Source organism: Mustela nigripes, chromosome 2, assembly GCF_022355385.1.
Source record: "Mustela nigripes isolate SB6536 chromosome 2, MUSNIG.SB6536, whole genome shotgun sequence".
Taxonomy (NCBI): domain Eukaryota; kingdom Metazoa; phylum Chordata; class Mammalia; order Carnivora; family Mustelidae; genus Mustela; species Mustela nigripes.
The window spans coordinates 219,126,637-219,151,390 of NC_081558.1; the positions used below are offsets into that span (position 1 = coordinate 219,126,637).

At 59.7% G+C, this 24,754-nt stretch overlaps 3 protein-coding genes across 16 annotated transcripts in view; 2 read left to right on the forward strand and 1 right to left on the reverse strand.

Annotated features, from left to right (window-relative positions):
• YBEY (ybeY metalloendoribonuclease) overlaps positions 1-9,768 on the forward strand; it is a 10,696-nt gene extending 928 nt beyond the window's left edge. The window contains exons 2-8 of one of the 7 annotated variants that reach the window (XM_059392570.1): positions 884-1,012; positions 1,661-1,729; positions 2,837-4,095; positions 6,760-7,024; positions 8,406-8,788; positions 9,420-9,483; positions 9,586-9,768. In XM_059392570.1, coding sequence (XP_059248553.1) covers positions 884-1,012; positions 1,661-1,729; positions 2,837-2,923 — 285 coding nt within the window. In that variant the 3' untranslated portion in view covers positions 2,924-4,095; positions 6,760-7,024; positions 8,406-8,788; positions 9,420-9,483; positions 9,586-9,768. Of the gene's footprint in view, positions 1-883; positions 1,013-1,660; positions 1,730-2,836; positions 4,096-6,759; positions 7,025-8,405 lie in introns of all 7 variants that reach the window. The other 6 variants (XM_059392568.1, XM_059392569.1, XM_059392573.1 and 3 more) reach the window with 6 other exon arrangements.
• C2H21orf58 (chromosome 2 C21orf58 homolog) lies at positions 6,093-20,275 on the reverse strand. Of its 8 annotated transcripts, XM_059392559.1 has the most exons (11): positions 19,877-20,275; positions 18,545-18,794; positions 18,373-18,461; positions 17,524-17,584; positions 16,428-16,501; positions 15,560-15,715; positions 12,905-13,016; positions 7,933-8,069; positions 7,335-7,531; positions 6,893-6,967; positions 6,093-6,105 (listed from the first exon to the last, which is right to left on the reverse strand). In XM_059392559.1, the coding sequence occupies exons 1-10, from the start codon at positions 19,886-19,888 to the stop codon at positions 6,913-6,915; spliced, it is 1,143 nt and encodes a 380-aa protein (XP_059248542.1). In that variant the 5' UTR covers positions 19,889-20,275; the 3' UTR covers positions 6,093-6,105; positions 6,893-6,912. The 8 variants fall into 8 exon arrangements, with proteins under 8 accessions (XP_059248542.1, XP_059248549.1, XP_059248541.1 ...); XM_059392566.1 differs by lacking the exons at positions 6,093-6,105; positions 7,335-7,531 and having other exon boundaries at positions 6,897-6,967; XM_059392558.1 differs by lacking the exons at positions 6,093-6,105; positions 6,893-6,967; positions 7,335-7,531; positions 7,933-8,069 and adding exons at positions 9,843-11,800; positions 12,076-12,214.
• A 2,742-nt stretch (positions 20,276-23,017) lies between these two features.
• LOC132012499 (uncharacterized) lies at positions 23,018-24,260 on the forward strand. The gene has a single exon (XM_059392574.1). The coding sequence runs from the start codon at positions 23,973-23,975 to the stop codon at positions 24,174-24,176; it is 204 nt and encodes a 67-aa protein (XP_059248557.1). The 5' UTR covers positions 23,018-23,972; the 3' UTR covers positions 24,177-24,260.
• Positions 24,261-24,754: the final 494 nt, after the last annotated feature.

The window sequence follows — 24,754 nt, forward strand, 5'->3', positions numbered from 1 at the left end:
CCCCCCCCCCCCCCCGTCGGCGACCCCGCTGGCCCGGGGCGAACCGCGCCCTGACGCTGCCGGGGGTCAGGAGAGGACTCGAGAGCCTCTGCGGTGTTTTTAAAGACTTGCTGTTGTAGTTGTTGATTCTAAGTCCTCTGCACCCCCAGCCAAGGTCAGACTCACACCCCCGAGGTCAGGAGGCCTGTGCTCCACCCACTGCGCCGGCGGGCACCCCTGCTTCGGGGATTTTAAGCGGGATACAGTAACAAACACGTAGGGCTGAAACAAGTGGATAACACTGAATCTTTTCACTGAAAACGAAAAACAACACTGAGAAGGTCTTTTGAGCAAAGAGAAGGTAGCGATTGGGCTGCTCCCTCCCCGCTGCACGTGGTTGGTCCAAGGCTGCCCACACCGTTAGAGCATCAACAGACCCTTGGAGAGCACTTTGCTGGAACACGCGTGCACCGTGTGCTCCGCTAGGGTCTCCGCTAAGGAAGGAAGATGAATAGTCCCGTGGTGTTTCTTCCTAACAGGGAGGGAACATATTGATACCCTTCACATCCACCTGCAGGACTAGCTTAGTGTGAACAGCCCTCCGACGCAGGGACTGCTGGTTTCTTTTGTGGGAACGTGGAAAACCATCTGGGACAAGTAACCAAGGACGGAAACACACAGTTGTACCCGCGCGAGCCTGTGCGACTGTGCCCTGGGAAGATGAAAGAGAGGGAAGCCGCTCCTTTGTCCCAGGTCACCTGCCAAGAGGGACTCTGCTGTAGTCCCCCCACCCTCACCTGCCCTGGGACTACGGAGTAGGGGTCTTCCAGAATGTAATCTGTAGGCCTGTCATCACTTAGTTCCTGACCTCCTGTTCTTCAGCTCTGTATTTCCTCATTTGCAGAATGTGAAAGCAGGGGAACTTCCCCAGCCTGAAACTCCAGACGACTACAATTTGGGAGACATTTTCTTGGGAGTGGAGTATATCTTCCAGCAGTGCGGAGGAGAGGAGGACTACTTTGATGTCCTCACTGTGAGTGGGAAGCTGAAGTAAACAGGCCTGGGAAGAGGGCCATGGACGGGACGCCCGTCTCCACACCGTCTCACGGGAAGGACGGGGTTATTGCGGGAGGGACACCTACAAGCGGGGGCAGCAAGGACCCTCTCATCATCCCACAGAGAGCAAGCCTAGGCCTTGGGCCTGCTAGCCTCCCTAGCAGTGTCGGCTGAGGAGAGGGCAGGAAACAGGTCAGAATTCTGCTTCCCTGGGCGAAGGGACTTTCTGGCCAGGGGCGTGGCAGGAGCTCTAGCACGGACAGAGCTGCTCAGCACGGGCCTGTGCTCTGCGACCGCCATGCCAGCGGCACACCCCTGCAGGGCTGTTGTGACCCCCACCTCCCGGAGATCCCATGCCCTTCAGTGGAGGGCCAGCCCACCAGGCCTGGGACCCTCTCCTCCTAGCCCCTAGCTGCACATAGGCACCTTCTCGGCCCCAGGCACCCTCCACCTGCCCCTAGGTTCCTAAGCGCCCACCATGCATGGGCTGACTTCGCCCTCCCTTCCGTCCTCCTCATCCCGTCCGTCCGTCCGCCCGCCCGTCCGTCCCATCCATCGCCCCCACCCTTGGCTCAAGGATTGGTCATGATCAGTTCCTGAAGCAGCTTTTTAATTGTTCTGACAGGTGACTGCCACCCATGGGCTCTGTCATCTGCTGGGCTTCACACACAGCACAGAGGCTGAGTGGCAGAAGGTAGGAGCTGTCCCCGGTCCCTCAGGGTACAGAGGGTGCAGTGCCCTGCGCGCCAGGTGCCCAGGAACCAGAGCGGCCTGGGCTGCCCCTGCAGTCAAGTACAAAAACCAAAACTGGGGGGAACGCAGTAAATTGAGGATTTTACAAATGCCTGCTTTATCAAAACAAAACAAAAGACTAACATTGTTTGTTTAAAATATGGGGCTCCCCAAATGCTACTAACTGTATTACTTATTTGCTGTTGAAAGGAAGATCTGAGCCAGGGAGACTGAATTTTATAAATTCTATAAAATTCTAATGGCTAAAAATCAAAAATTCTTTACAAGAGAAATTGTGATGATATTAGGTGGGAACAGGATTCAGAAGATGCAGGCATCTGAGAGAGACCTACAGGGTAAAGTTATTTAGCTGTTTGTTTCCCTGAGAAGTGACAATACTTGCCCCATTTTAAGAGTGTATGTTGGTATATGAACCATATTGGATTTAATAAACTCAAATTATATTTGTAATCAAATAATCAGGCTCTCTGGAAGGCACAAAAATTGTTTTTCAATGAACAAGCAAGTCTGATGCAGTTGTCCGCACATGCAGCCATCTCAAGCTGGGTCCCCACCAGGGACACTGTGGCTCTGCTTCCCTTCCAGGTGACAGGCTGGCCCTGCTGTGGCCCCCTCGCCCCCCTCTGGCAGCATCTCAGAGAGGGCCCGTGATGTCACCTCCAGCAGGGACCCCAGCCCTCCTAGGGCTTCCCGGGGCACTGAGCACTCTTTCCCCCCGGAGGGTCAGTCCTCACACATCCCTCTCCAGTGGACTCTGGGCCCGGCTGACCCATCTGGCCTGTTCTCCTGCAGCCCCAGACAGGGGCTCCTCTTCTTTGCCCCAGACCACTACTTGGGCCCCTGGCCCCCAGTCCTGCTGCCGGCCCCACCCCTCACCCTGCAGGCAGCACGTCCACGTTTCGTGTGCACGTGCTGGGTGAGGGTGAACAGGTCCTGCGCTTTGGCTCTGGGGGGCCACACAGCTGAGGAGCCTCACGCCACAGCCGTGGACACCCCTGGGCCAGGCTGGGCGGGGGTCTCCAAGTTGGTTTGCACTCCTTTGTTTCAGATGTTCCAGAAGGAGAAGCAGGTTCTCGAAGAGCTGAGCCGGCTCACCGGGACCAGGCTCCAGCCCCTGACCAGGGGCCTCTTCTGAGGGTGCTGGAGGCCCGGCACCCAGGGGGCACCCGGTGGATTCTTTAGAGTCCAGAGATGGTGGATGGCAGATGGACCCTCCCCTCTCAGGCCCCCCAGGACCAGGGACTCTACTAAACAGAGGGCCCTGCTGGTCCCTGGTCCCCTGTGGGGCTCAGGCAAAATGGGGCAAAACGGCATGAGTGGGGCCTGACCGTTTTGTGAAAGTGTAAAAGATGTGTCCATTCATGACTTCGTTCAGCACCTAGCAAACGTCATTTCGCTGTTGCAGATGAAGTAGTTCTAAGCCCTTAGGCTGCAGAGCTGGAGCACGGGGCCCTTATCCCCTGAGGTTCTGCCTGTGGCCAGAGGCATTTCCCTCTCCTGCCTCTCCAGCCCGCTCTGGAGAGTGGAACAGGCAGCCCAGGGAGGATGTGCCCCTCGCTCTCCTTCCTGCAAGACACCCACTGGCTCTAGTCTCCACTTACCCCTTAAGAGCACTGTGACTTAGAGCCTTCGCTGGGTGCCTTTATGAGGGGAGGCACAAGCTGACCCTTAGCGGGGCTGCAAGCCCCCCGACAACCTCAGCCAGGTGACCCACAGCCGACATCTGCCCATCCTGGCTCCTGAGGTGGGCGCAGCCCCTGGTCAGAGCTTTTCTTGTGGACCCTACCTACGTCCTCTTTCCCGTGGCACTGCTGTGGCCAGAGCTGCTGAGCCCCAGATGCCCGTGTCCACACGGAGCTCAGTGTCTCCCAGCTCCGCGAGGCTCCCTGAGCTCGGCTGCTGCTTCCCGTCCTCTTCCCTGTAACTGTTTCCCGCCTTCTCTTCTGGTACAACAGCAAACCTGGGAGGCACCACAGAGCCTTATCTAAGCTGTTCTGGGCCCAGAGCATCGGGGGAGCAGGCCGCAGAGGTGCGCTGAGCCAACCTTGGGCCTGCACTGCCTGGGCCTCCCGGGACCGGTATTGGCAACAGCACCACAAATTCTGCCAAGGAGCTCTGAAGAGGTCACGGCAACGAAACGCAGCCTCTAATCCAGGGTTACTACAATTCTAAGAATCTGGTTTCTCCCGTGAATCCAATTGAAAAACATGAAAATGCATTTCCCACTGGATATCTTGTCAGCCTGAATTTTCCCCAGCCCCTCAAGGACCCAGAATTGGGCTTGTGGCACCCCTGAAGCCTTGTGGGGTATGCGTGCCTGCTTGTAGTGAAGCTTGTTCTCGGTAGAATGTCTCAGCAAAGACCAAAGATGACCCCACAAGCTCTAGGCTCTGCGGTTCTTTTTAAGAAGGGATCCCGAGACCAGCTACTCCTGTCAGCAGGAATTTCGTACATCCCCCGTGCCTCTGTGGTCACGTCGGGGGCACAGGCCGTAGGGAGCGCATTTCCCCTGGGTATGGGCCTCAGAGCAGAGCAGCTGGGGGCGGTATGGGCAGCGTAGTCAGCTTTATCAGGCAATGCCCAGTACTTCCAAAGGACCTGGTCACTTCCCCCCTGCAGCCATAGCAGTGACCCTGGGGTCCAGACCTCAGCCTCCACAAACCCCAACCCCTCCCTTGGTCGTGCATACACCGAGCCTGTCCTGCATTTCTCGTCACCAGTGACCAGAGCTCTTCACTAACTGCTTGTCTTGTGCTCATTTTTCTTTTTTTTAAAGATTTATTTTGGGGGAACAGAAAGAGAATCTTGAGCCGACTCCCCACTGAGCCTGATGGACGATGCAGGGCTCCAGCTCACCACCCCAAGATCATGACCTGAACCAAAGTCAAAAGCTGGCCATTTAACTGACTGAGCCACCCAGCTGTCCCTAATGCTTATTTTTCTATTGATTTTTCTTTTTTATAGATTCAGAGGGGTTTTTATATGTCACTGAACACAACAGAGCATGTCACCCAGTGTCCATCTGACCTAAATCTGAGGAAAGGCCGCCCCACCCAGCCTTGGGGCTCTACCTTGGCTATTTGATTCCACGTGGCACTTCTGTCCACCCCGACCTGGCCACAGTGGCCTGGTTCCAGAGCTTCCGCAAACCCAGCCTCTGCCAGGTTGGGTCCCTCCTGCTCCAGGCATCCACTGGGTTCCCTGGCCTCTGCTCTCCTCTGTGTGTTCAGAGATGCAGTTGTCTCCCTCAGGCGTACATGAGGAAGCCCCGTGAGTCCCAACAGGATGGGGCTCAGAGCTTCCCACTAGGGGCACATGTCCACACGGAGAGGGTGACGCACCCCAACTCCATGGGGCGGAAGCTCCGGTGCTCAGAACCCACCCAGACCCGCCCCACCCCTTATCACCCCCTTAAGTAGACCAGTCGATGTCGGTAAGCATTGCCCGAGTTCTGTGAGCGGCTCTAATCAAACCTGGAAAGGGGTTTATGGGAACCTCTGCTCCCTGACGCAGCAGGTCGGAAGCACAGGGGACAACCTGAGTTTGCAACTGGCACAGGGCAGTCTCATGGGACTGAGTCCTCCGCAGGCAGATGGTGTCGGAACCGAGAGGGACCGCAGAACCCCCAGCTGCCACAGAATCCGTGACTACAAGCATCTGTTCTGTGTGCAAGTAACGGAGGTTCACAGGGAAGTGCTGGGTTTTCCGTTGGACGCAGACAAAACCATTCTTCGAATTTATTAGGCCAAGAAAGCCAGCTTCTGCCAAACTTCTTCCCTATATTGAATTAATAGTTATGTTGAGAAATAAAACTGAATAGGAAAACCATGTTATAAAATGTCAATGTGAAAATAAAAAATTGAGTTAGACCTTTTTTTTTTTAAAACAGATTTTATTTATTTGACAGAGACACAGCGAGAGAGGGAACACAAGCAGGGGGAGCAGGAGGATAAGCAGGCCTCCCGCTGAGTGGGGAGCCCGATGTAGGGCTCGATCCTAGGACCCTGGGATCGTGACCTGAGCCAAAGGCAGACACTTAAGGGACCGAGCCCCCAGGCACCCCTTGACTTAGACCTTTAATTGCGTTTCACAAAGCACATTCATGCCAGGCACACCCCGGGGGTGCCTGCCGCTGTCCGGCCTGTGAGGCTCCCCGAGGCGGCCCCCCTGACGGAGCTGAGCGGCAGGCCAGGTCCTCAGCCACCTGCTTCCATCCGCTTCCCAGGCCGGCGAGCCACCCAGCCACCCAGCACTTCCCGTTCTGGCGAGCCTGCAGCATCCGAGGAGGTAGCACGGTGGGCGCTTGCGGCCTTGCAACTTAGGGCACAAGAGAGTTGACCCCAAAGGGGACCGATGAGAACATGTGTAGCACTTAAAAATGACATTTAAATGAAAATGTCACAACAGCAAGCGATGGAGCGCCTGCCTTTGGCTCAGGTCATGACCTCAGGGTCCCGGGTCCACTGAGCGGGGAGCCTGCTTCTCCAGCTCCCTCTGCCCCTCACGCATGCGCACACGCTCTCAAATAAGTAAATCAATGAATACATCTTTAAAAGTAAATAACTAAAACAACAAGGGAACATGATTCCACCCAGAAAACAAAGGTCAGGAAAAGTGAAGAGAGTAACGGTGACATTCAGAAGCCCTGACAACCAGGGGAGCAAACAGGCAGAGAAAGCCCCCGAAAGGGAGGAGACTCCGGCCCCACTGAAGGAACCACGTTCAACCCCAGCGTCTCCAGAAGACCGGGCGGTGCCGGTCGGCAAGGAGAACAGTGAAGGCGCGTCTCCTCTGGGGAGACCCCGGCCGGTGGCCTGTGCCGTCCCCCCAACAGGAGCCCTCCCCACCGCCCCCGCCTGGGGGGCAGACCGAGGGCCTACTTAGTGTCATATTTGACCCTGTGTATGGGGTTTCTCCCACGGGAAGGCTTCAACATGTAAGCAGCTAACCCCATCCACCTTTTCTCCGCAGCTCCCGGGCCGTCTCTCCTGACAGAACACTGCACTCCCCCCGGACTCTCAGCCCTGCCCCCAGGGACCAGGCTGCAACCTTTCGTGGGGCCTCCCCGACCGCACCCAGTGGGGAACCAGGTCCCGAGGCTCACCAGAGTGCACGTGCGGAGGCTCACACACCCGGAGCTGGTGCGGGCTGGACGCCGTCAGATGCCACCCTGGGGAAGCTGGGACACGTGGGTGCGGTCACTGCCTGGACCCGGCCCGCAGACCCCACACTACAGGTGAGCCATGCGGCCGGGGCTCAGGGGAGGGTCCCCACAGCCCTGCTCATACTGGGCTGGATGGACGCCCCAAGCCACAAGCAGCCTCCCCTGGAGGGTGGCATGGGGTCCGTTCTCAGACTGGGACCTCCAGGGCCCAGTGCTGCAAGGACCCACCTGCAAGACGACAGGAGGGCCTTTCCAAATTCCCTGCTTCGGCCTGGGCCCAGATAAAGACAGGCCCGCTGGCTTGTCAGCAGGGGTGAGGAGGTGCGACCCAGGCTCTAAGGTTACTCCCACCCTACGGACTGGGAAGCTGGCCTTGACTTACGGGCTAAGGGCCGCTGGGGCGGGCCCGGCCAAGTGGTGGAGGGCCGGCAGGACGCTGGAGGCAGGTGGGAGGGCCGTGGCCGAGACCACCGCGGGCCACGTGGAGTACCCGGCCAGGGAGCCAGGTGCCGGGATGGCCTGCAGGGGGGCTGGGGGCGCGTAGTGGTGGTGGTGGTGCACGGAGGGCGGCTTCTGCCTCTAGGCTCGCGGGAGGACAAGGGGACCCACTGTAGGTCCTCAGCACAGCCCACACACCAGCCCGTTGTAGGGGAAGGGGTGTCGAGGAGCGGAGGGTGGGGAGGAAGAGAGGAAGGGAGAGGCAGGGAGGGGAGCAAGGAAGGGAAGGGGCAGGGAGGTGCCAGCCGAGCTCATCGGCTCTGGAGGCAGCTTCTGGGCCCCAAACCGCGGAACTCCGTCCGCTTCTAGGTGGGACTAGCGAGCGCCAGAGCGTTTCACAAGCAGGTCACAGACTCAGGAGTCGGACCTGTGCTTTTCAGAGTCACACCGATGCATGGACTTGCAGAAGAAGAGCCACCCAGGCCCTCTGGTTTTGATCCGGGCGGCCTCTTTACCTCCAGACCTGCCCCAGCTGAGCCTACCTGGGGGATAGGATGCGGGGGCGCTGCCGGTGGTCCCCGGGACGGCGGAAACGCTGCGGGCAGGGCTTGGAGCATCAGGTTCTGCATGAGGATCTGGTGCATCTGGGCGTTCTGCATCAGCATCATCTCCACCATGTCTGAAAGGAGAGGCAGGCGAGAGGGGCCCCATGACTCACACACTCCACGCGCACCACCAGGCCTGGCCCCGCACAAGGCTTTAGGGCTTCGCAGAGGCCGAGACGCACTCAGCGCTCCACCAGCGAGAGGCGCTCCAGGCACAGGCGTCCGGGGATGGTTCTGAGGTTCTGCAGCTTCTGGGCTGGAGGGTGTGTGTGCCTGGCGGGCTGTTGAGGGTGTCCGGCTGGGCTCCGAGAGGCTGCTCCGCTTCTGCTACATGCCAGCCCCCGAAAGCTGTGTCCACGTCCTAACCCCCCTGACCTCCGAATGTGACCTCATTTAGAAAATCTTTGCAGACATAACAAGAATCTTGAAATGAGATCATCCGGCATTATCCAGGCCATACATCCAAGACGAGCGTCTTCATAACAGAGGCAGAGGGAGGCTCGACACAGCAGAGGGGAGGCCGCATGGAGACGGGGCGGGAATGGGACCACACGGCCACAAGCCAGGACCACCCGGAGCCGCTGCTGGATGAGGCAGGAAGGGACCCCTCCACCCCCACCCAAGAGCCTCTGGAGGGAACCTGGCCATGTGACACCCGGATTTCAGAATTCCGGCCTCCAGACAGAGAGCACATCCCTATTGTTTTCAGCTCCCAGGCCTGAGGCCCCAGGAAACAAATCTCTTCACCAGTCCCCGGTACTATGAAGCAAACACGTTTTCGTCTGTGTGGGAGGTAAACATGGGTTCTTTCCACAACACTGAGGCCCCTGGAAATCAGGCAGCCCCCAAGACCAGAGGCAGGCAGGTCCCTAAACCACTCACATCCCCAGTCAAAAAAGGGGAGGCTGGTGGTGTGTCCTTAAAATACGACTCTCTCTCTCTCTCTCTCTCTCTCTCTCTCTCTCTCTCTCGACGCGCCCTGTTGGTTCTGTTTCTCCAGAGACCCTTGATTAATAGATTGTGTCGCAGGCCTGAGAGCAGTGGGGTGGGGGATGGGGGCACGGAGCCAGGTTCCCACAGCGAGACAGCGGCGGGAGCTCAGGTTCCCTGCAGGAAGAGAATGTGCAGGGGCTGAGTCTGGCAGCCCCGTTCTGGGTGAAGACCCTTGAGGAGAACCACGTGGGGCCGGGCCTGGCCAGCTCACGTGTCCCCGGAAAGCTTCCCACTGAGCAGAACCAGCCTGTGAAGACTGGATGAGAGGAAGATCCAGACAGGGACAAACACAGTGTAACTGCCTCAGGATAAGGGGCACACGTTGGTGTTATGGGGAAACACAGTCTTCAGGACATGGTACCCAGCCACTCTGATATCTGTGGCAAAGATAACACCAGTCCCTAACTCAGAGCTCATAAAATCTATTCCAGGTGGTTCATAAACCTCAATGGGAAAAGTAAACCAACTGTAGAATGTCTTCATGACCTTGAGCAGGTAATGGCTTCTTACACAGTACAGCAAAGACCCCAACCCCACAAAGAAAAAAAGCCTGAAGAACTGAACCTTATTAAAAATTAAGAACTTGTGTTCATCCAGAGACACCACAAAGAAAGCGATTGGCAGTCCGTGTATCAAAAAGGACCCATCCATCATCCTGGGATCGAGCCCAACATCGGGCTCTCTGCTCAGTGGGAAGCCTGCTTCCCTCTCTCTCTCTCTGCATGCTTGTGGTCTCTCTCTCTGTGTCAAATAAATAAATAAAATCTTTTTAAAAAACCACTATGACTGGAGAGCATGGTCAGCTGAACAATGGCCCCTGGCATGTACATACCCTCATACCTGGAACCTGTGACCTGAGTTTCTTTACGTGGTGACAGTGATGTTGCTGATGTGATTAGGAATCTTGGATTGGGGCGCCTGGGGGCTCAGTCAGTGAAGCATCTGTCTTCAGCTCAGGTCATGATCTGGGGTCCTGGGAATGAGCCCCGCATCGGGCTCCTGCTTGTCCCTCTTCCTCTGCCCCCCACTCATACTCATACTCTCTCTCGAATAAATAGATAGGATCTTAAAAAAAAAAAAGAACTTTGGATGCAAACAACCCAATGTCCATCAACAAATGAAGGGATAAAAGACCATGGTCTATGCATACCACGGAGAACTGTTCAGCCTTAAAAAGGCAGGAAAGTCGGCCACCTGCCACCACACAATGACACTTGAAGACGTTCGTTATTCCACACGAAATAAGCCAGCGACAGAGGGACAAATACTCTAGGATTCCTCTCCTCGGAGGTGCTTGGAGTCATCCAATTCCAAGACAGAGTAGGCGTGTGTGCTGGGGCTGGCAGGAGGGGCCTGGATGCAAGATGGAAAGTTCTGAAGATCCGTCGCTCAACCGTGCGGGCCCGGTTAACACTACTTAAACGAGTTTAAGGTGGGAAATTTTATGTGTTTTTACCACAATTTTTTTAAGATTTATGTATTCACTTGAGGGGGTTGGAGAGAGCACACATGCACGGGGGTGGGGGAAGGGCAGAGGGAAGGAATATCCCAAGAAGACTCCCCACTGAGCAAAGAACCCAGCGTGGGGCTCGATCTCATGACCCTGAAGTCGCAACCTGAGCTGAAGCCAGGAGTCGGACGCTTAACTGACTGCGTCACCCAGGTTCCCCTACGACAGTTTTTAAAATTAATTAATTTTTGAAAAAAGAATCCTGAGGTGGGGAGATTATCCTGGATTATCTGGGTAGACCCAACATAATCACAAGGGCCCTCAGGAAGTGGTGAGAGAAAATAACTATCAGTTTAGATCTGAATGTCCAGCAAAACTGGTATTTTTTTTAAAAGGGGAAATAAAAACATTCGCCAGAAAACAAACACTGAGGAGCTTCAAGAGTCTGTTGTCAAGGAACGTGGGAAGGATTTATTTCAAGATGACAGAAGATGATTCCAGAGGGTGGTCTGAATATACAAAAGGGTGAGTAGGTTGTCAGGGGTGATTTCTGGTGTCTAGTTTGGGAAGTTGTTCTGAACGAGGAAAAGTGGGGCACCTGTGGGGTCATTAAGCCTCTGCTTTCAGCTCGGGTCACGATCCCAGGGTCCTGGGATCGAGCCCCTCATGGGGCTCCCTGCTCAGCGGGGGTCTGCTTCTCCCTCTCCCACTCCCCTGCTGTGTTCCCTCTCACACTGTGTCTCTCTCTGTGTCAAATAAATAAATAAACTCTTTTTAAAAAATAGAAATGAGGGGCGCCTGGGTGGCTCAGTGGGTTGAGCCTCTGCCTTCGGCTCAGGTCATGATCTCAGGGTCCTGGGATCAAGCCCCGCATCAGGCTCTCTGCTCAGCGGGGAGCTTGCTTCCTCCTCTCTCTCTGCCTGCCCCCCTGCCTACCTGTGATCTCTGTTAAATAAATAAAATCTTAAAAAAAATAGAAATGAAAGTGAAGAGCAGCAGTGGCTGGGTGGGAGGTGGGGGGCGAGCGTGTGGCAAGCTCCTCCCACCACTGCAGAGAGGGGGCTCCGGACCCCACGCATTCATCTTCCCGGGAAAATGAATAAATGAACGATAAGCAGAGTCAGACCTATAAGTACAGAGAACAGCCTAATGGTCGCTGGTGGTTGGAGGCGTGTGGGGTCTGGGGAGAGAGCGGCGGGTCGGCCGGGTCCGGACAGAGTCATGGGGCAGCAGGCGTGGCGGAGGGATGTGGCCTCCGACAATGCCAGGTGTGCACACAAGCTCCATGGTGGGTCCGCTGCTTCAGATCTCCTGCTCACCTTTGGAGCTCGTCGGGGTAAGGCGTGGAGTGAGGACTTGATGCTATGTGGAACAGCAAGACACGTACGTACAGACACAGACGGACACGGAAGGACATGTACGGACACATACGGACACGGACGGACACGTATGGACACAGACAGACACGGAAGGATGTGGACGGACACAGACGGACACATACGGACAGATACATACAGACACATATGGACACAGACGGTCACAGACGGACACGGAAGGATGCGGACGGACACGGACGGACACATACGGACAGATACATAAGGACACATGGACACAGACGGACACAGACGGGCACATACGGACACATACTGAAGATGTCACTTTTCACCCTGATACTGTCTCCTTCCCCTCGAGCCCCATGAAGGCGCGCGGGCGTCCGTCTCCAGCCACTGAGAGCGCGGGTCCAGGCGCACTGGCATCTGGAACCACTGGCGTGTGCTGAAGTGTATCAGGGGAGGCAGGAGGCTGGGGCCCCGGCTGAGCCACGGGGGGCCCACGGGGCCGATGGAAGCTGGTGGCCGTCGCAAGCACAGGACTGAGAACACGACCCAAGCCCCGCCCCAGCTCCCACGCGCCATTAGTCCTGGGGAGCAGGGCTTGGAGGGACTTGCGCTCACTGCCTGCCGAGTTGGGGCCACGGACGTGCACACGCATCAGCTCACACCCAACTGCACACTTCTCTCCGGGCCGCGGTTTTAGATCTCAAGTTTCTAGAACTCATTGAAGGAGCACGTGGGCGGCTCCGTGGCTCCGGTCATGACCTCAGGGTCATGTGATCGGGCCCGCAGGGCAGCACGGGTGTCGGGCATTGGGCTCTGCGCTCCCGGGGAGCCCGCTTCAGATTCCCTCTCTCCCTCTGCCCCCCAACAAAGCAAAACAAAACAAAACTCATTGAAAAGGAGAAGCAGTTTAGCCCAGGTTTTTACAGCTGGTTGGGCTGGGCCCAGTTCTCTTCCCTCCGAGATACCTCTAAGGGTTTCTTAAAGTTAAAATCATTTCATGTTGCTACTATGTAGCTTTGACTGAGTAGCCAAATGCTGACCCTCAAGACTATCCTGTCTACAAAATATTTTTTGTTTCTTTAGAGAATTTTATAAACCCATCGCAGTATTAATACGGAAGACTTACCTTCCTTAATACTTCCTGATCTTTGAGTGGGGAAGGCCTGGAGAGGGGGGGTCTGTGCGATGAGGGGCTGCTGGGGCAGCTGTTGAATGACGGTGGCAGGAGGCTGGGGGCCCTACAAAGAGCCGGATGATTAGCTCCCTGAACGCGCCCCGGGAGACTGTGACCTACCGTGTGCGCCCACCCACTCCGCCATCTTTCCATCCACCCAAGAGGAACTTGAAACGGTTAACCCTACGCATCGAACAGGACATGATCTGTTATGAAGGTCTGTGTCCACCCCCAGAATTCGTATGTTGAAGCTCTAACCTCCAGTGGGACTGTATTTGGAGATCAGACCTGTGAAGAGGCTTATAAAGGTTTAGTGAGGTCATTAGGGTGACATCCTGATCCCACAGGGCTGGTGGCCCCATAAAAAGGGAGATGCCAGAGAGCTTCCTCTGTCTGCCACGTGAGCACAGGGAAGGCCATCTGTGTGCAGGCTGGGAGCAGTACTCGCGCCCGGACGCTGACTGGCTGGCACCCCGATCTTGGGCTTCCACCTCCAGAAATATGAGAAAATAAATTTGTTGCTTAAGCTGCCCGGTCTGTGGTGGTTTTTTATGGGAGCCCCAGTACACTACCACATAGTGTGTTTCTTGAGAGAGAGAGAGCCCGTGCGTGCGCGTGGGTGGCGGTGGGTGGGGGAGTCATAAGCAGGCTCCACGCCCAGTGTGGAACCCAACGCCTAATGTGGGGCTCGATCCCACCACCCCAAGATCATGACCTGAGCCGAAAATCACGCGTCAGACGCTGAACCGACTGAGCCCCCAGGTGCCCCAACACACAGTATGTGTCATGCTTCCCACATGCCCTGACTTCAGGAGAGGAAGCTGATGTCTGGTTTCACTGGTTCTGTTCCCAGGAGCAGGTCGTGAAGAGAACCTCCAGCTTCCCTCCAGGGAGAAGCACACACGGCAGGTGTCGGTCAGACACCGTCCATCTCACTCCCCTTCTGGGTGAACAGGGCCCGGACCTTGTCCTCTTTCCCAGCTCCCAGAAGCGATGGCATAAGCCTCTGCAGAGGGCCGGCAGGGATTGGCTGTGGCTTTGTGGGCCCTCTGGCCTGGGCAGCAACGGCTTCTCTCCGCCGGTGGGGCTCCAGAGCGGCCACCACAGGCGGGCCGGGGCTGGTGACACGTCACTGTGGGCACTGAGATGCACGTTTCACATCATTTTTATACTTTACAAGCCATTCTTCTTCGATTTTCCCCAATTTTTCAGAAAATTTCACTTACTTGAGAGAGAGAGAGAGCACGAGCAGAGGGAGATCCACAAAGCGAGGGCGCCCCTCCCCCACACATTTAAAAGTGTAAGACCATCCTCAGCGTACAGGTTGCACAAAGTCAGAGGGCAGGGGAGCTTTGGCCCATAGCCACACGTTGCTATCTGCTGCGTAGACGGCTGAAGCTACAGCTGCCCTGGCTTAGGGGACACCCTGCCTCAGGGTCTCCAAGTCCAGTATCAAGGAAATTCACAGCACCAACCAAGGCCCTACTTGCTCTTTTGCTGTCCCCGGGGTGGAAGGAAAGACGCACGCAGAACTGCGCCCCCGTGGCTTGCTGGGAATTCAGTGAATGTGTTTGGGAATGAGGGGGACCTCATGCCCCAACCCCCACCGTTCCCACCCTTCCTAGAAAGAGGTTCCAGTGTTGGAAGATCCAAAGGCACATGCTGGGAACAGGATATCTGGAGCCTGGACACAGCCCAGGGGCAACGGGGGCTCTGGGAGCTCGGTTAGCCCAGATCCGTCCCCGATCTGGTGTTGCCCCTTCCCACTCTGTGCCGTGTGCCGCCAAGTCTTCTTCCAAAGAACAAACACCCTCCAGGTCACAGGCCTGGTCTGTCGGAGCTGACCGTCTCCCCAGCCAGCTGGTCCAGAACCTTTGCAACGTGGTCCTGCCCACCTCTGTCGGAGCTGACCGTCTCCCCAGCCAGCTGGTCCAGAACCTTTGCAACGTGGTCCTGCCCACCTCCTCGGCCTTCTTTCTCCCCAGGGCCTGGATGGCCCCGACCCGGGCTTCTGTCCCTGCCTGCACTCGCCTGCCCTCAGATATACTCTCTTCTGCTTAAGAAAGTCTGGGTTGCGTTCCACGGCTTGCCACCAGAGTGCTGACTCGAGGTGTGGGGCTCTCAAACCAGGAGCTCTTTCACCTTTTCAAAGTCTGCCCTTGGGAGTAGGGTCTTAGGGTTCCCCTGGTTATTAAGAAATTTTGAGAAAGAGTTGACATACTTCCTCCCCCAATGCAGGGCCCACCTGATGCTGAATTCTTCTGTCTCTCGTGTAAAGGCTAGGACCCGAGAGTCAGGAGCCCAGATGGGGGCCCCAGGCTCTCCTCTGTAATGAGGGATAAGACCCCCATGCCCCCTGAAGCCGGTTTCCAGGGCACCTGTGAGGACCACAGAGAGGAACCACCTAGCTCCCTGTCCAGTGTCCTGGACGTGGGAAATGCAGCCCCTGTTGGTTCCAAGGGGACTGACCCTCTTGGGGAGCCTTCACACACTGCCACGGAGGTGAGCCTTGAGACCACGAGGACCCCCACTCTCTGCTTAGATGACAGTCTCTTTGGGCACCACACCCTCCCTCATCGCTTCTGCCATCGGCTCTTGAACACTTACTGAGCATTGGATAATCTGTGGCGGCTCCAGGGCTGGTGGGGGCAGGGAGTAGATGCCCACAGGGGGCACCTCTGGGGGCAGTGCGGACCCACCGGCTCCTCCTCTGGTCATCCCGCTCCGGCCTTGGGCCTGGGAGGCCTCTAGGAGACGCTGTTCCTGCAACCACAAGGCAGAACTGCTGCGCCCAGGGAGGGACGGCCACAGCCAGGAGGGGTGGGCACAGCCACCCAGGGCAGGCCCGCACTGCACCGTGGCCCCAATCCCTGGACTGTGGTCCTCAGGCGGGAGGGGCATCAGGGCTGCAGGCTTGGCGTCCTCCTGGCCCACTCGGGCCCCAGGCTCCTCATGGGGGCCACACATAGGAACAGCCCTCCGTCTTACGTGGCGGGGAGGGGAGGGAGCTTAGAACTTCTTAAGTTTACCGAATAACTGACTGGTTTCCGGTTGGTCTTTTTGTCCAGCCCACAGAGTACGTTCTCTTTCTGGCATTCGATCGTAACTACACATTTGGACCTGATTCACCACTTCACGCGGTCATTCCCTGGTTTAGTTTGGACGAAGCCTTTGGCCACCTTGAAATCCCACTTTGTGTAGGAATGGGGCCCTTTGCCCAGCATTTCGCCCTTAGAAACCACCGTGCGACCAAAGCGGGGATTTTCAGCTCAGCCCCCTGCTAGAACCTGACAACAGAAAACCTGCACGCAGGCCTTGACCTCTCCCGGGGCGTGGTGTCCCAGCTGGTCCTGTCCATCCCCAGCGTCCCTCCAGTCAAGGCCGGCAGGGGACCCGCGCCGGGTCCAGAAAGCCCTCCCGCGTGCCTCTGGCCTGGTCGTGATCCTATCCACGCAGCAGGGGACAGGTGGCCTACCCAGAGTCTCCGCAGAAGCGCTCGCCTCCTCCTCAGAGCGTCCAGCAGGGCCGCGTCCGGCCTGTTCTCATTTCCTGCGTGGAAGGATCATCTTATTTCTGAGGGGCTGCAGTCACACCAGGCGGGTCCCCACGCAGGGCCAAGCACCGCACTGCCCTGCAGCAGGGAGCCTTTCCTCGGACTCTGCTGGATGCTGGAGAGAGGGACAAGGTCCTGACGGGGCTTGGTCCTGAGTATGACTGGACTGTGAGCCTGGCCTCTTGCCACCGGCAGCCATTGGGGCCCCAGGCAGCCTGGGGGCTGGTCCGGTCCCCTGAGCCTCAGGTATGCCCTCTGCGGCTTTCCAAGTGAGGGGTCCCATCTCGAGAGGAGACTCCAGACAGGGTCTGGCCTTCCTTCCTCTGGCACAGCACACCCATTCCCCAACCCCAGACCTGAGGGTGCCCAGAGCAGCCTGTCCTCTGGGAGGGGGGTGGTCCCCACTGCCCTGGCCCACACTTAGTGGTTCTGCTCTTGCCTGGTGGCCCGGTGGCCTGGTTTGGAGTTCCCTGTCTGGGTTTGAGCCCTGGGCTCTGCCTGCTGCCCTCACACGTCTCCTGGAGCTCCCACGGCTAAAGGCGCTCTTCCCCGTAACAAGGAACAGGGAGTGTCCTCCTACGCCTGCCTTGCACCTTATCAGGACGTCCCTGAAGCTGGACACTGCTACCTGGAGAGCAGTCCTCTCTTCTAGTTCGTGTGTGCCCACATGACAGGTTGAACCCCGCGAACCCGCCACCCTAGAGCAGGATTCGAATCCAGTGGCCACTTCTGAGCTGGACAACTAAGGGCAGACGATCAGACCTCTCTGGAGTCCCTTCTCTTACCTGCAGGCCGGGAACGATGAATGTATCCGCTCTCGGGTTTTTGTGAAGGTGTGACTGACAGAGCACAATGTGTGCGTGTGTGCGTGCATGTGTGAGTGTGAGTGTGTGAAGATGCCCTTTCAACCCTGCACACAAGGGAGGAGAAGCAGGACAGTCTTGTAGGGATCAGGAGGAGGGAAGGAGCCAGGAGAAAGTCTCGTGCCCGGGCGGCTTTCAACAACCTGGGCTCTTACCAGCTAGGAGCAGGGGGTCCTCAGAATCCCCTTCCACAGCCTCACGCTCTTGCTCCAGCTTCTGTGTCGAGAAGGACAGAGAGAGTGAGTGGGTGGGTCTGGGTCGAGAAGGAGCACCTGCCCCAGGGGGCCTGAAGGGTGGCCCAGAGGAGGGAACCGGGATAGAGTTGGGGAGCAGGGAGGTGGCAAGGGTCGTCCATACTCTTAGGGACGGCGGGCCTCACACTTTCCATTCGGGGCACACGAGTTCAACCTTGAAATCTTAGGGCAGATGCGCTAATATGAACGGCCCCTTTCAAGCAACTTTCTGCAGAGTCTGACCCAGGCCAGCCCCATGTCCCTGACCCCCCCCCCCCCGTCTTCTTGAGCCCTGGGCTGAGCAGCACAGCCTGAACCTCTCCTGGGAGGACCCCTGCCGGTCCGTCCACATTGGCCTTGGGCCACCCAGAAGGAAGCACTGGGCTGGTACGTGGAGGACAGGAAGAGGGCTGTCGGGACGGGTCCCAGGCCGGCGTGTGCGGCTGTGGATCCCGCACCAGCCAGGGCCTCTCTCCTCCAAGCACTGAAGCTGGAAGGCTCTGTGGGGGAGTTCTGTGGGCCCTGGAAATGCTCTGGGTCATGGGTGCATCCAGTCTCCTGGCTGAGAAGCTGCCAGAGGAACCTAGTTGGTTCTGCATATGCAGAGAAAAACAAAAAAATGAGAAACGACAGTCCTTCATCCTAAGGCTGAAAAGCAGGAGACGGTGTTTTGCCTTGGCAGCAGGAGGACACCGACAGGGCTCCTGACGTACCTTCTAAATCTGTGCTTCTTCGACAAGTTGTTGGAAACATGATTGCCCCCGGCCTTACCTTCTCCAAGAGTTTCAGGGTGAGTCGGGTCATTGCCTCGGCCACTGAGGAGTCCAGCATCCTAGGACTCCTCCCTGGTCTCAGGTTATCTGCAAGCAAGGAGTGCTCGGCTGGAGAGAAGCCGTCCCAACCCTGGTATCTTTGAAGGATTCCTGAGCCGGGCTGAGTTTACCTCCAGGAGACTGGCCGCTGCTGCCAGAGGAGAGCGTGTGGGAGCGTGGCCACGACCCCCTAGAGGACCATGTGGCCTCGGTGGTTGCTAGGTGCTGCAGACACAGGAAGGCCCCGGGGGGCCAGGTTTCTGAGGAGACTCCTTCCCAGGCCCCGCCTGGTCCGCCTGGTCCGCACAGGAGTTGCCTATAAACACTGCTCATCTCCAGGTGCAGCTGGGCGGGGCTTATTGGGCAGGCAATGAGCAGCAGCTGGGGCCAGAGGGGACAGCGTGAGGCCCTGGGGCAGGGGTGTGGGGAGACAGTCCTGACTCTCCCACGCATTGCCCCACCTTCAGGACTGGGCCCCAAGAGTCGGGGTAGGAGCGGGGGAGGGGGCAGCTGCGTGCACCCCCACGGACGGCCGGGGCTCCTCTCCCCTCAGCCTTGTTACCTCCAAGGGGCCGGCAGGCCCCCTGCCCCGTCTAGGGACCCTCAGAGCCAGACGGGAGTGAAGCCTGGACACCCAGAGGACGGTGGGGGCACCACATCCCTGTGATTGCAGGAAATTCTGGGCGGCAGAGGGGGCAGCACAGGGAGCGGACCAGTGACTTGCTCTGGCGCTTCCCGTGGGGCTTCGGTGGCACTACCCCACAGGACACAGGGCCACATGGGGCTACACTCCTCCAGGAGGGATTGTGATTGCAGGATTGGGGCTGCCCTGTGGGGATCCCGGCCCAGAGAGGGCAGGCGACCTCAGGGCAGGTCCCCTGGTCAGGTCAGGAGTTGGTGGCTGGAGACACAGCAGCACGGGTGGGGCGGGGAGGGGCCCCCAGCAAGAGAAGCCTGTTATAAATGACCCTTCACACAGAGCACGGGGCACAAAACGCATCAGTCTGTTGTAGTGGCTCTAAAATCAATCAGCCCAGCGAACAACAACGGGGTGGCGCAGACTGGCTCCTGGAGCCCTGGGCTGGGGGTGGGGTGGGGAGGAATCCGCTCCCAGACGGCCCCTCCTCCATGAGGCCCAGCCAAGGCACTTGTATCAGAGGCCAGAATTTGGCTAGAAGTCCCTTAAATTGCCCGTACACTTCAGCGTTCAGGGTTTCCTGCGCATCACAGCCCCAGCGTTCAAACCGCAGGTCTGAGTGTGCACGGACGGGAGTGCACTGCGCCACTCGGGCAGCCAGGAGACAACCCCGTGGCTGACGTCACACACCCTGGCGTGAGTTTGTTAGGCGGCTTTTTTATTTAAAAAGTTGGTATTTACAGAAAACTCAGGAAGACGGTGCAACAGAGCTGTCACCTGCGGGCGCCCCCCGACCCCCGCCCCGCCCCGCCCCGCCCCTGCTGACCTCAGCCCCCATGGCCCGGCCCGGGTGCTTCTTCAGCCACAGCTGCTATTTTTATCCGTTTCCGGAGTCCCGGTGCGCGGAGGTCCCTGTGCAGCTCACGGAGTGGGGGTTCGGTCTCCTCCTTGGGTTGAGCATCTCAACATCTCATTAAAACCATCGATGCGGGCGGAGACCCGGAGCTGCCGCAGGGCTGTGCTGTGACCCAGGAGCGCTCTCCGGGGCGGTTTCCAGCCTCCGCCGAGGGGCCCGCGGGGGTCGTGGCTGCGTGGACCGCCGACTCGCCGCGCGAGCGATGCGCCGGGTCCGCAAGGCGGTGGCTCCGCACGCGGCCGGCGCGAGGTCACGAAGACGAGGACGATTTTATCTATTTATTTGACAGAATGAGACCCCGAGCCGGCGCGGGGCGGGGGCAGCAGGCTCCCCGCCGAGCAGACAGCCCGACGCGGGGCTCGATCCCGGGACCCCGACCTGAGCCGAAGGCACAGGCTCAACCCGCGGAGCCCCGCAGGCGCCCCGGGCGCTCCCGCCGTGACCGTCCGTGGGTCTCACCGGGGAGCCCGCGGGGCGCGCACGACCCGCACACGCCGGAGCCGAGGCGCGGGGACAGGCGAGCAGGAGCCCCAGAGCCCAGGGCGCGTCCGCGGCAGCACTGCCCGGGGCAAGGCCGGCGCGGCTCTCCCGCTCCCTCCGGCCGCGGTCCCCGTGGGCAGCCCCGCTCCGAGCCCGCGTCCCGCCGCCGTCAGGGGGGCGCGACCTTCGCCGACGCCGGCCGACCGCGGCCACGTCTCGAGGGCACCGAAGGCCGCTCGGCAGGGCGCCCCGCGGCCGCGGCCCCAACGAGGACAGGCCGTGCGGTTCGCCCGTGCGGCGGCCCCCGCGGGGTCCCCGGGCGCTGCTCCAGCGCGGACGTGCGGGCCGGGACCGCGGAGCTCGCCCAGCGCCCAGGCTGCCGGCGGGAAGCAGCGCGCGCGGAGAGCAGGTGCGGGACGGCCGCGCCCCCCGACGCCGCGGCCTCTTCCCGGCGGGCTCCCTCCGTCCGGGCCGCGCTGCCCCCGCGCCTGCCCCCTGCCCGGACGGGCCTTGGCCACGCCTCGCTCCCCGCTAGCAGGACCGCGGACGGAGGCTCACGGCCGCGCTCGCCCCGAGGGCCGTCGAAGCTCGAGTGCGGCCCGGGACGCAGCGCGAACGCACCCGAACTAGGGGCCCGCGCCGAGCCCGCCGCCCTCTCACCGGGCACGACCTTTTTAAATCCGGCCAATCACAGAGACAGCAGAGGCCTCCGCGCTCCACCATTGGTCCTGCTGGGAGGCGGGATCATCATCGCGCCAATGGGAGGCCAGCGGCCGGCAGGGGCGGGACCCGGGTCGCACCGCCCTCACCGCGCGTGCGCGAGGGCAGGAGCGCGCCCTCCCCACCCCCTCCGGGATTGGCGGCGGGCGGAGGGCGCACGCCGGGGGCGGAGCCGGGCTCACGTCTGCGTGACAGTTGTCGCGGGGGGAGGGCGAGCCCAGACTAGGGGGAGGGAGTGTAAATAGAGCGAAGGCGGCGGCCTCCGACCCCGTCACCTCTCGGGCGCCCCGTGAGAAGCCCTGCAGGGCATGGAAGAAGACGAGCAGGAGCAGCGGCGCAGGAAGGTGGAGGCCGGGAGGGCGAAGGTAACCGGCAGCGCCGCCGCCTCCTCCCGCTGTCCCAGCGTGGGTTCCCAAGGGCGGGTTCCGGTGACCGCTCCTGTTCCGTGCTAGGAGCGGGTGCGGGCAGGCAGGGTCCGCCGGCACAGTCTCGCCCTTCCCGCCGACTCGGTTGGAAGCCGCCTCCTGGCCGCCGCCATCTTGAATCCGCCGCCCTTTGCCCTGCCCCGCCCCCACGGCGGCCGCAGCCAATCACCGGTCGAGGACCGCGGGGGGGGAGGGGGGCGCGAGGAGGCCAGGCGCGGGGCATGCCGGGGTTTTGCGGGGCTGCGCCTGCGCGCAGGGCGGGGCGGACGCCCGTGGGAGCGCACGGCGGGGAGGGGCGGTGCCGGCGGGCGGGGTGGGGGCCGGTCTCGGCCGCGCGCGGGCTCCCGCCCCCGCCCGGGGCCTTCCCGCGCTCTCCCGCGCCTTCCCGCGTTTCCAGGGAAGCTGGCGCGGCCGCCTCCGGAGGCGCCAGGACGTCTCGGCCAGTGGCGCCCTGATGGACACGGGCGGCCTGGGAACGCCCCCCCCCGCGTCCTGTTGTCCCGCGCGGTCGCACGCCCGCGCCCCGGCACCTGCCGCGGCCCCGTCCCCGCCCCCGGAGCTCGGGGCTCGGGACCGCGCGTAGGGCCGTGACTTCGTCCGGGCTCGGCTCCATTCCCGCCGTCTACCCGCGCGCCTTAGCGTCTCCCGGAGCTCTGCGGCTGCTCCGAACCCGAGAGACGCTGGGCCTGTGGCCGGGGCAAGTGGCCGGTCCGCCCTGCCGAGTGCCCGCTGCCGGCCCGGGGTCCGGACGCTCCGGCGGGCTCGAGGCCGGGGCCCGGGCGCGGAGCTCCGCTGGGGGCAGCCCCCGCTGGACAGGTGCGGGCCGCTCGGCGGGGAAAGCCCGGGAGCTCCGTGCTCCGGCGCGGGCGGCTGCGGGGCGCGGGGTCTTCCTGCCTCTGCCCGGGACCTGCGTCAGGGGCATAGCGTGGGCTTGAGCCGTGAGGCGGCCCGACCCGGGCGGCCGCGGAGGGGAGCACACGGCCGCTGAGGCTGGACTCCCCGCCCGCCCCGTCCCGTCCCCGTCCCCCCTTGTGGCTGCTCCGGGGCTGAGGCCCCTGCTGGCCGAGGGATGAGGGAGAGCCGCGCCGTGGCCCCCGCGAGCGGGCAGAGCCCGGGGTGTAGCTGCGTGAGGTCAGCTGTGGCCGGTCCGTGCTGATCTCCCTCGAGGGAGCCCCGGGGCCGCTGCAGGGAAGAGCCCGTCGCACACGTAGTGACCGCGGTGGGGCGGCAGGGCGAGGACAGGGCGGCCTCATTCGGGCTTCCTGGGAAGCAGAACTGTGGCTGGGTCTGAGCAGGGCGGCGGCGGCCGTTTCTCCTTCCACGAGCCCGGCCCGTAGCTGGGCCGGGGGACCAAGCTGCGCCGCAGTCCAGTATCTGACGTGCTTCCCCGAGCCTGCGGCGGGTGAGCTTCCACAGGCCTGCGGGGCGCTGGGCTGGCGAGGAAGGTTCACCTTGCAGGAGGAAGCAGGGCGCCTCTTGCGGAGACCCCAGGCCAGACTTGAGGGTGGTGACGGGGGAGGGACCCTGGGGACAGAGCTGACGGAGGGGCCATGAAGGGAGGAATGGGGGGCTGGCCTGGAAGACAGGCCGAGCGGACCACACACGGTTTCTCGCGTGTAAGTGGCCTTACGGAGTTTCTCTGGGTCTGTGGAAGTGTGCACGTCTGCGTTGACACAAGTGCTTGCTAAATGCATCTGCTTTTATGAGTACAGCTGTCACTTGAAGGAGCTAGTGTCTCAGGAAAAGCCGGTGTTCCATCTCCTACCTTCGAGTAAGATCTTACGGGAGATGGTGTGGGAGCACACTCCAAAACCCTCCCGTTTGAGGGACTGAGCGGAGCTCGGTTGTGTCTTCTGATGGGTGACACTCTGGAGGTCCCTGGTGCACTGTGAGCTGTGTCACGGAAAATAGAACATCTGATTCCATAAAGGAGGATCGTAGATTGACCTGGCTTAATTAATTTTTTGCTATTTCTGTACCTTGCCTCAGAATCTGTGGCTAGAAGTTTTGGCTCGGCTATGTATTTCCTCGATTGGGGGAAAATGGGAGCAAAAAGAGATTTAGCATTTACATCGTTTTAAACCTTAAGCATGCCTTGATAAAGCTATCAGTCTTTTAAATAGATGTATCTTTTTTAAATCGTATTTTTCTGTGAACTGCCAGGGGCTAGAAGAGCTCTTCTGCCCGTTGGCCGTATTGCTTTCTTTTGTCTGTATGTAGGCGTAATTAGCAGTTCTTCTTGGGGGATCGTTGGGCTCGAATTCTGAACCTAAATGCTGGCATTGCAGATATTAATGAAGGCGGAGTTTGTGGGACGGGGATCTGCCGGCTGACCTGCGGGTCTGGCGCGGTCTGGCGAGCGCACTGAGCGCCACAGCCTCATGTTCCCCAGCAGCTCGCTGGCTTTGTGGTTCTGTTACTTTTTTCTTACTTACCTTTGCCTTCACTACTTCTCGACGTTTTTGCGCAGCTTGCTCACTTCCGACAGAGAAAAGCCAAAGGTGACTGTGCGCATCCGAAGAAAAAGACGGCGAAGAGGAAGGGCCCGGCTGTCGATGCGCCTGTCCAGGAGGAGGGCCCGGTAGCCCCCGAGGATGGACTCCTGGGAAGAGGGGACGTTTGCAAAGATGCGTCGTGCAGCGACACCCCCGAGGGAGCACAGGCAGCACAGGTGGGTGTCTCAGCTCGGTGCAGCTTCGTGGCACCAGCAACTTTGGTCTGTTTTTGCCTGTCAGAGGTCGGGAAAGAGAGTTTCACTTTATGAAAAAGGGAATGTATCTATTGTTTTCACTCCTATACCTTTTGTGATTTTGGATTGACTGAAGGCAAGTGTCGGTATTGGTTCTTGCTTTGGTAGTGGAGGTTTTATCAGTGCTCCCTGGGTGTGGCTGTATCAGCCCCTTTAACAGGCTTTTTTCTTTGGACACTTAAACCATGATATTCCTTCGTCCGCTCACCCTCTCTGTTCCTCACTTTCTCTCTGAATGTCGGGGTGGAGAAGGCCTGGGTGGAAACGCTCCGGGAGTGGCGACCTGCTGGACGAGGCACCGCTCTCTGCTTGAGGCCTAGTCGGGGGCGGGTTGGGGCCCACCTGGCCTCCGGGTCGCCTGTGGGTGGGCTTGCGTTGTGGCTTCTTCGGTACCTTACTGAGGGCCCTTGCCGT

Bases quoted from the DNA above. Each gene is read 5' to 3' on its own strand.
- C2H21orf58 (XM_059392558.1), bottom strand. The intron at 12,215-12,904 runs GTAAGTCTTCCG...GATACACTTCAG, and splicing joins ATCAGGAAGTATTAAGGAAG to CACACGCCAGTGGTTCCAGA. The intron at 11,801-12,075 runs GTATGTGCCCGT...TGTTCCACATAG, and splicing joins GACATCTTCAGTATGTGTCC to CATCAAGTCCTCACTCCACG.
- LOC132012499 (XM_059392574.1), top strand. From the start codon at position 23,973: ATGTTCCCCAGCAGCTCGCTGGCTTTGTGGTTCTGTTACTTTTTTCTT.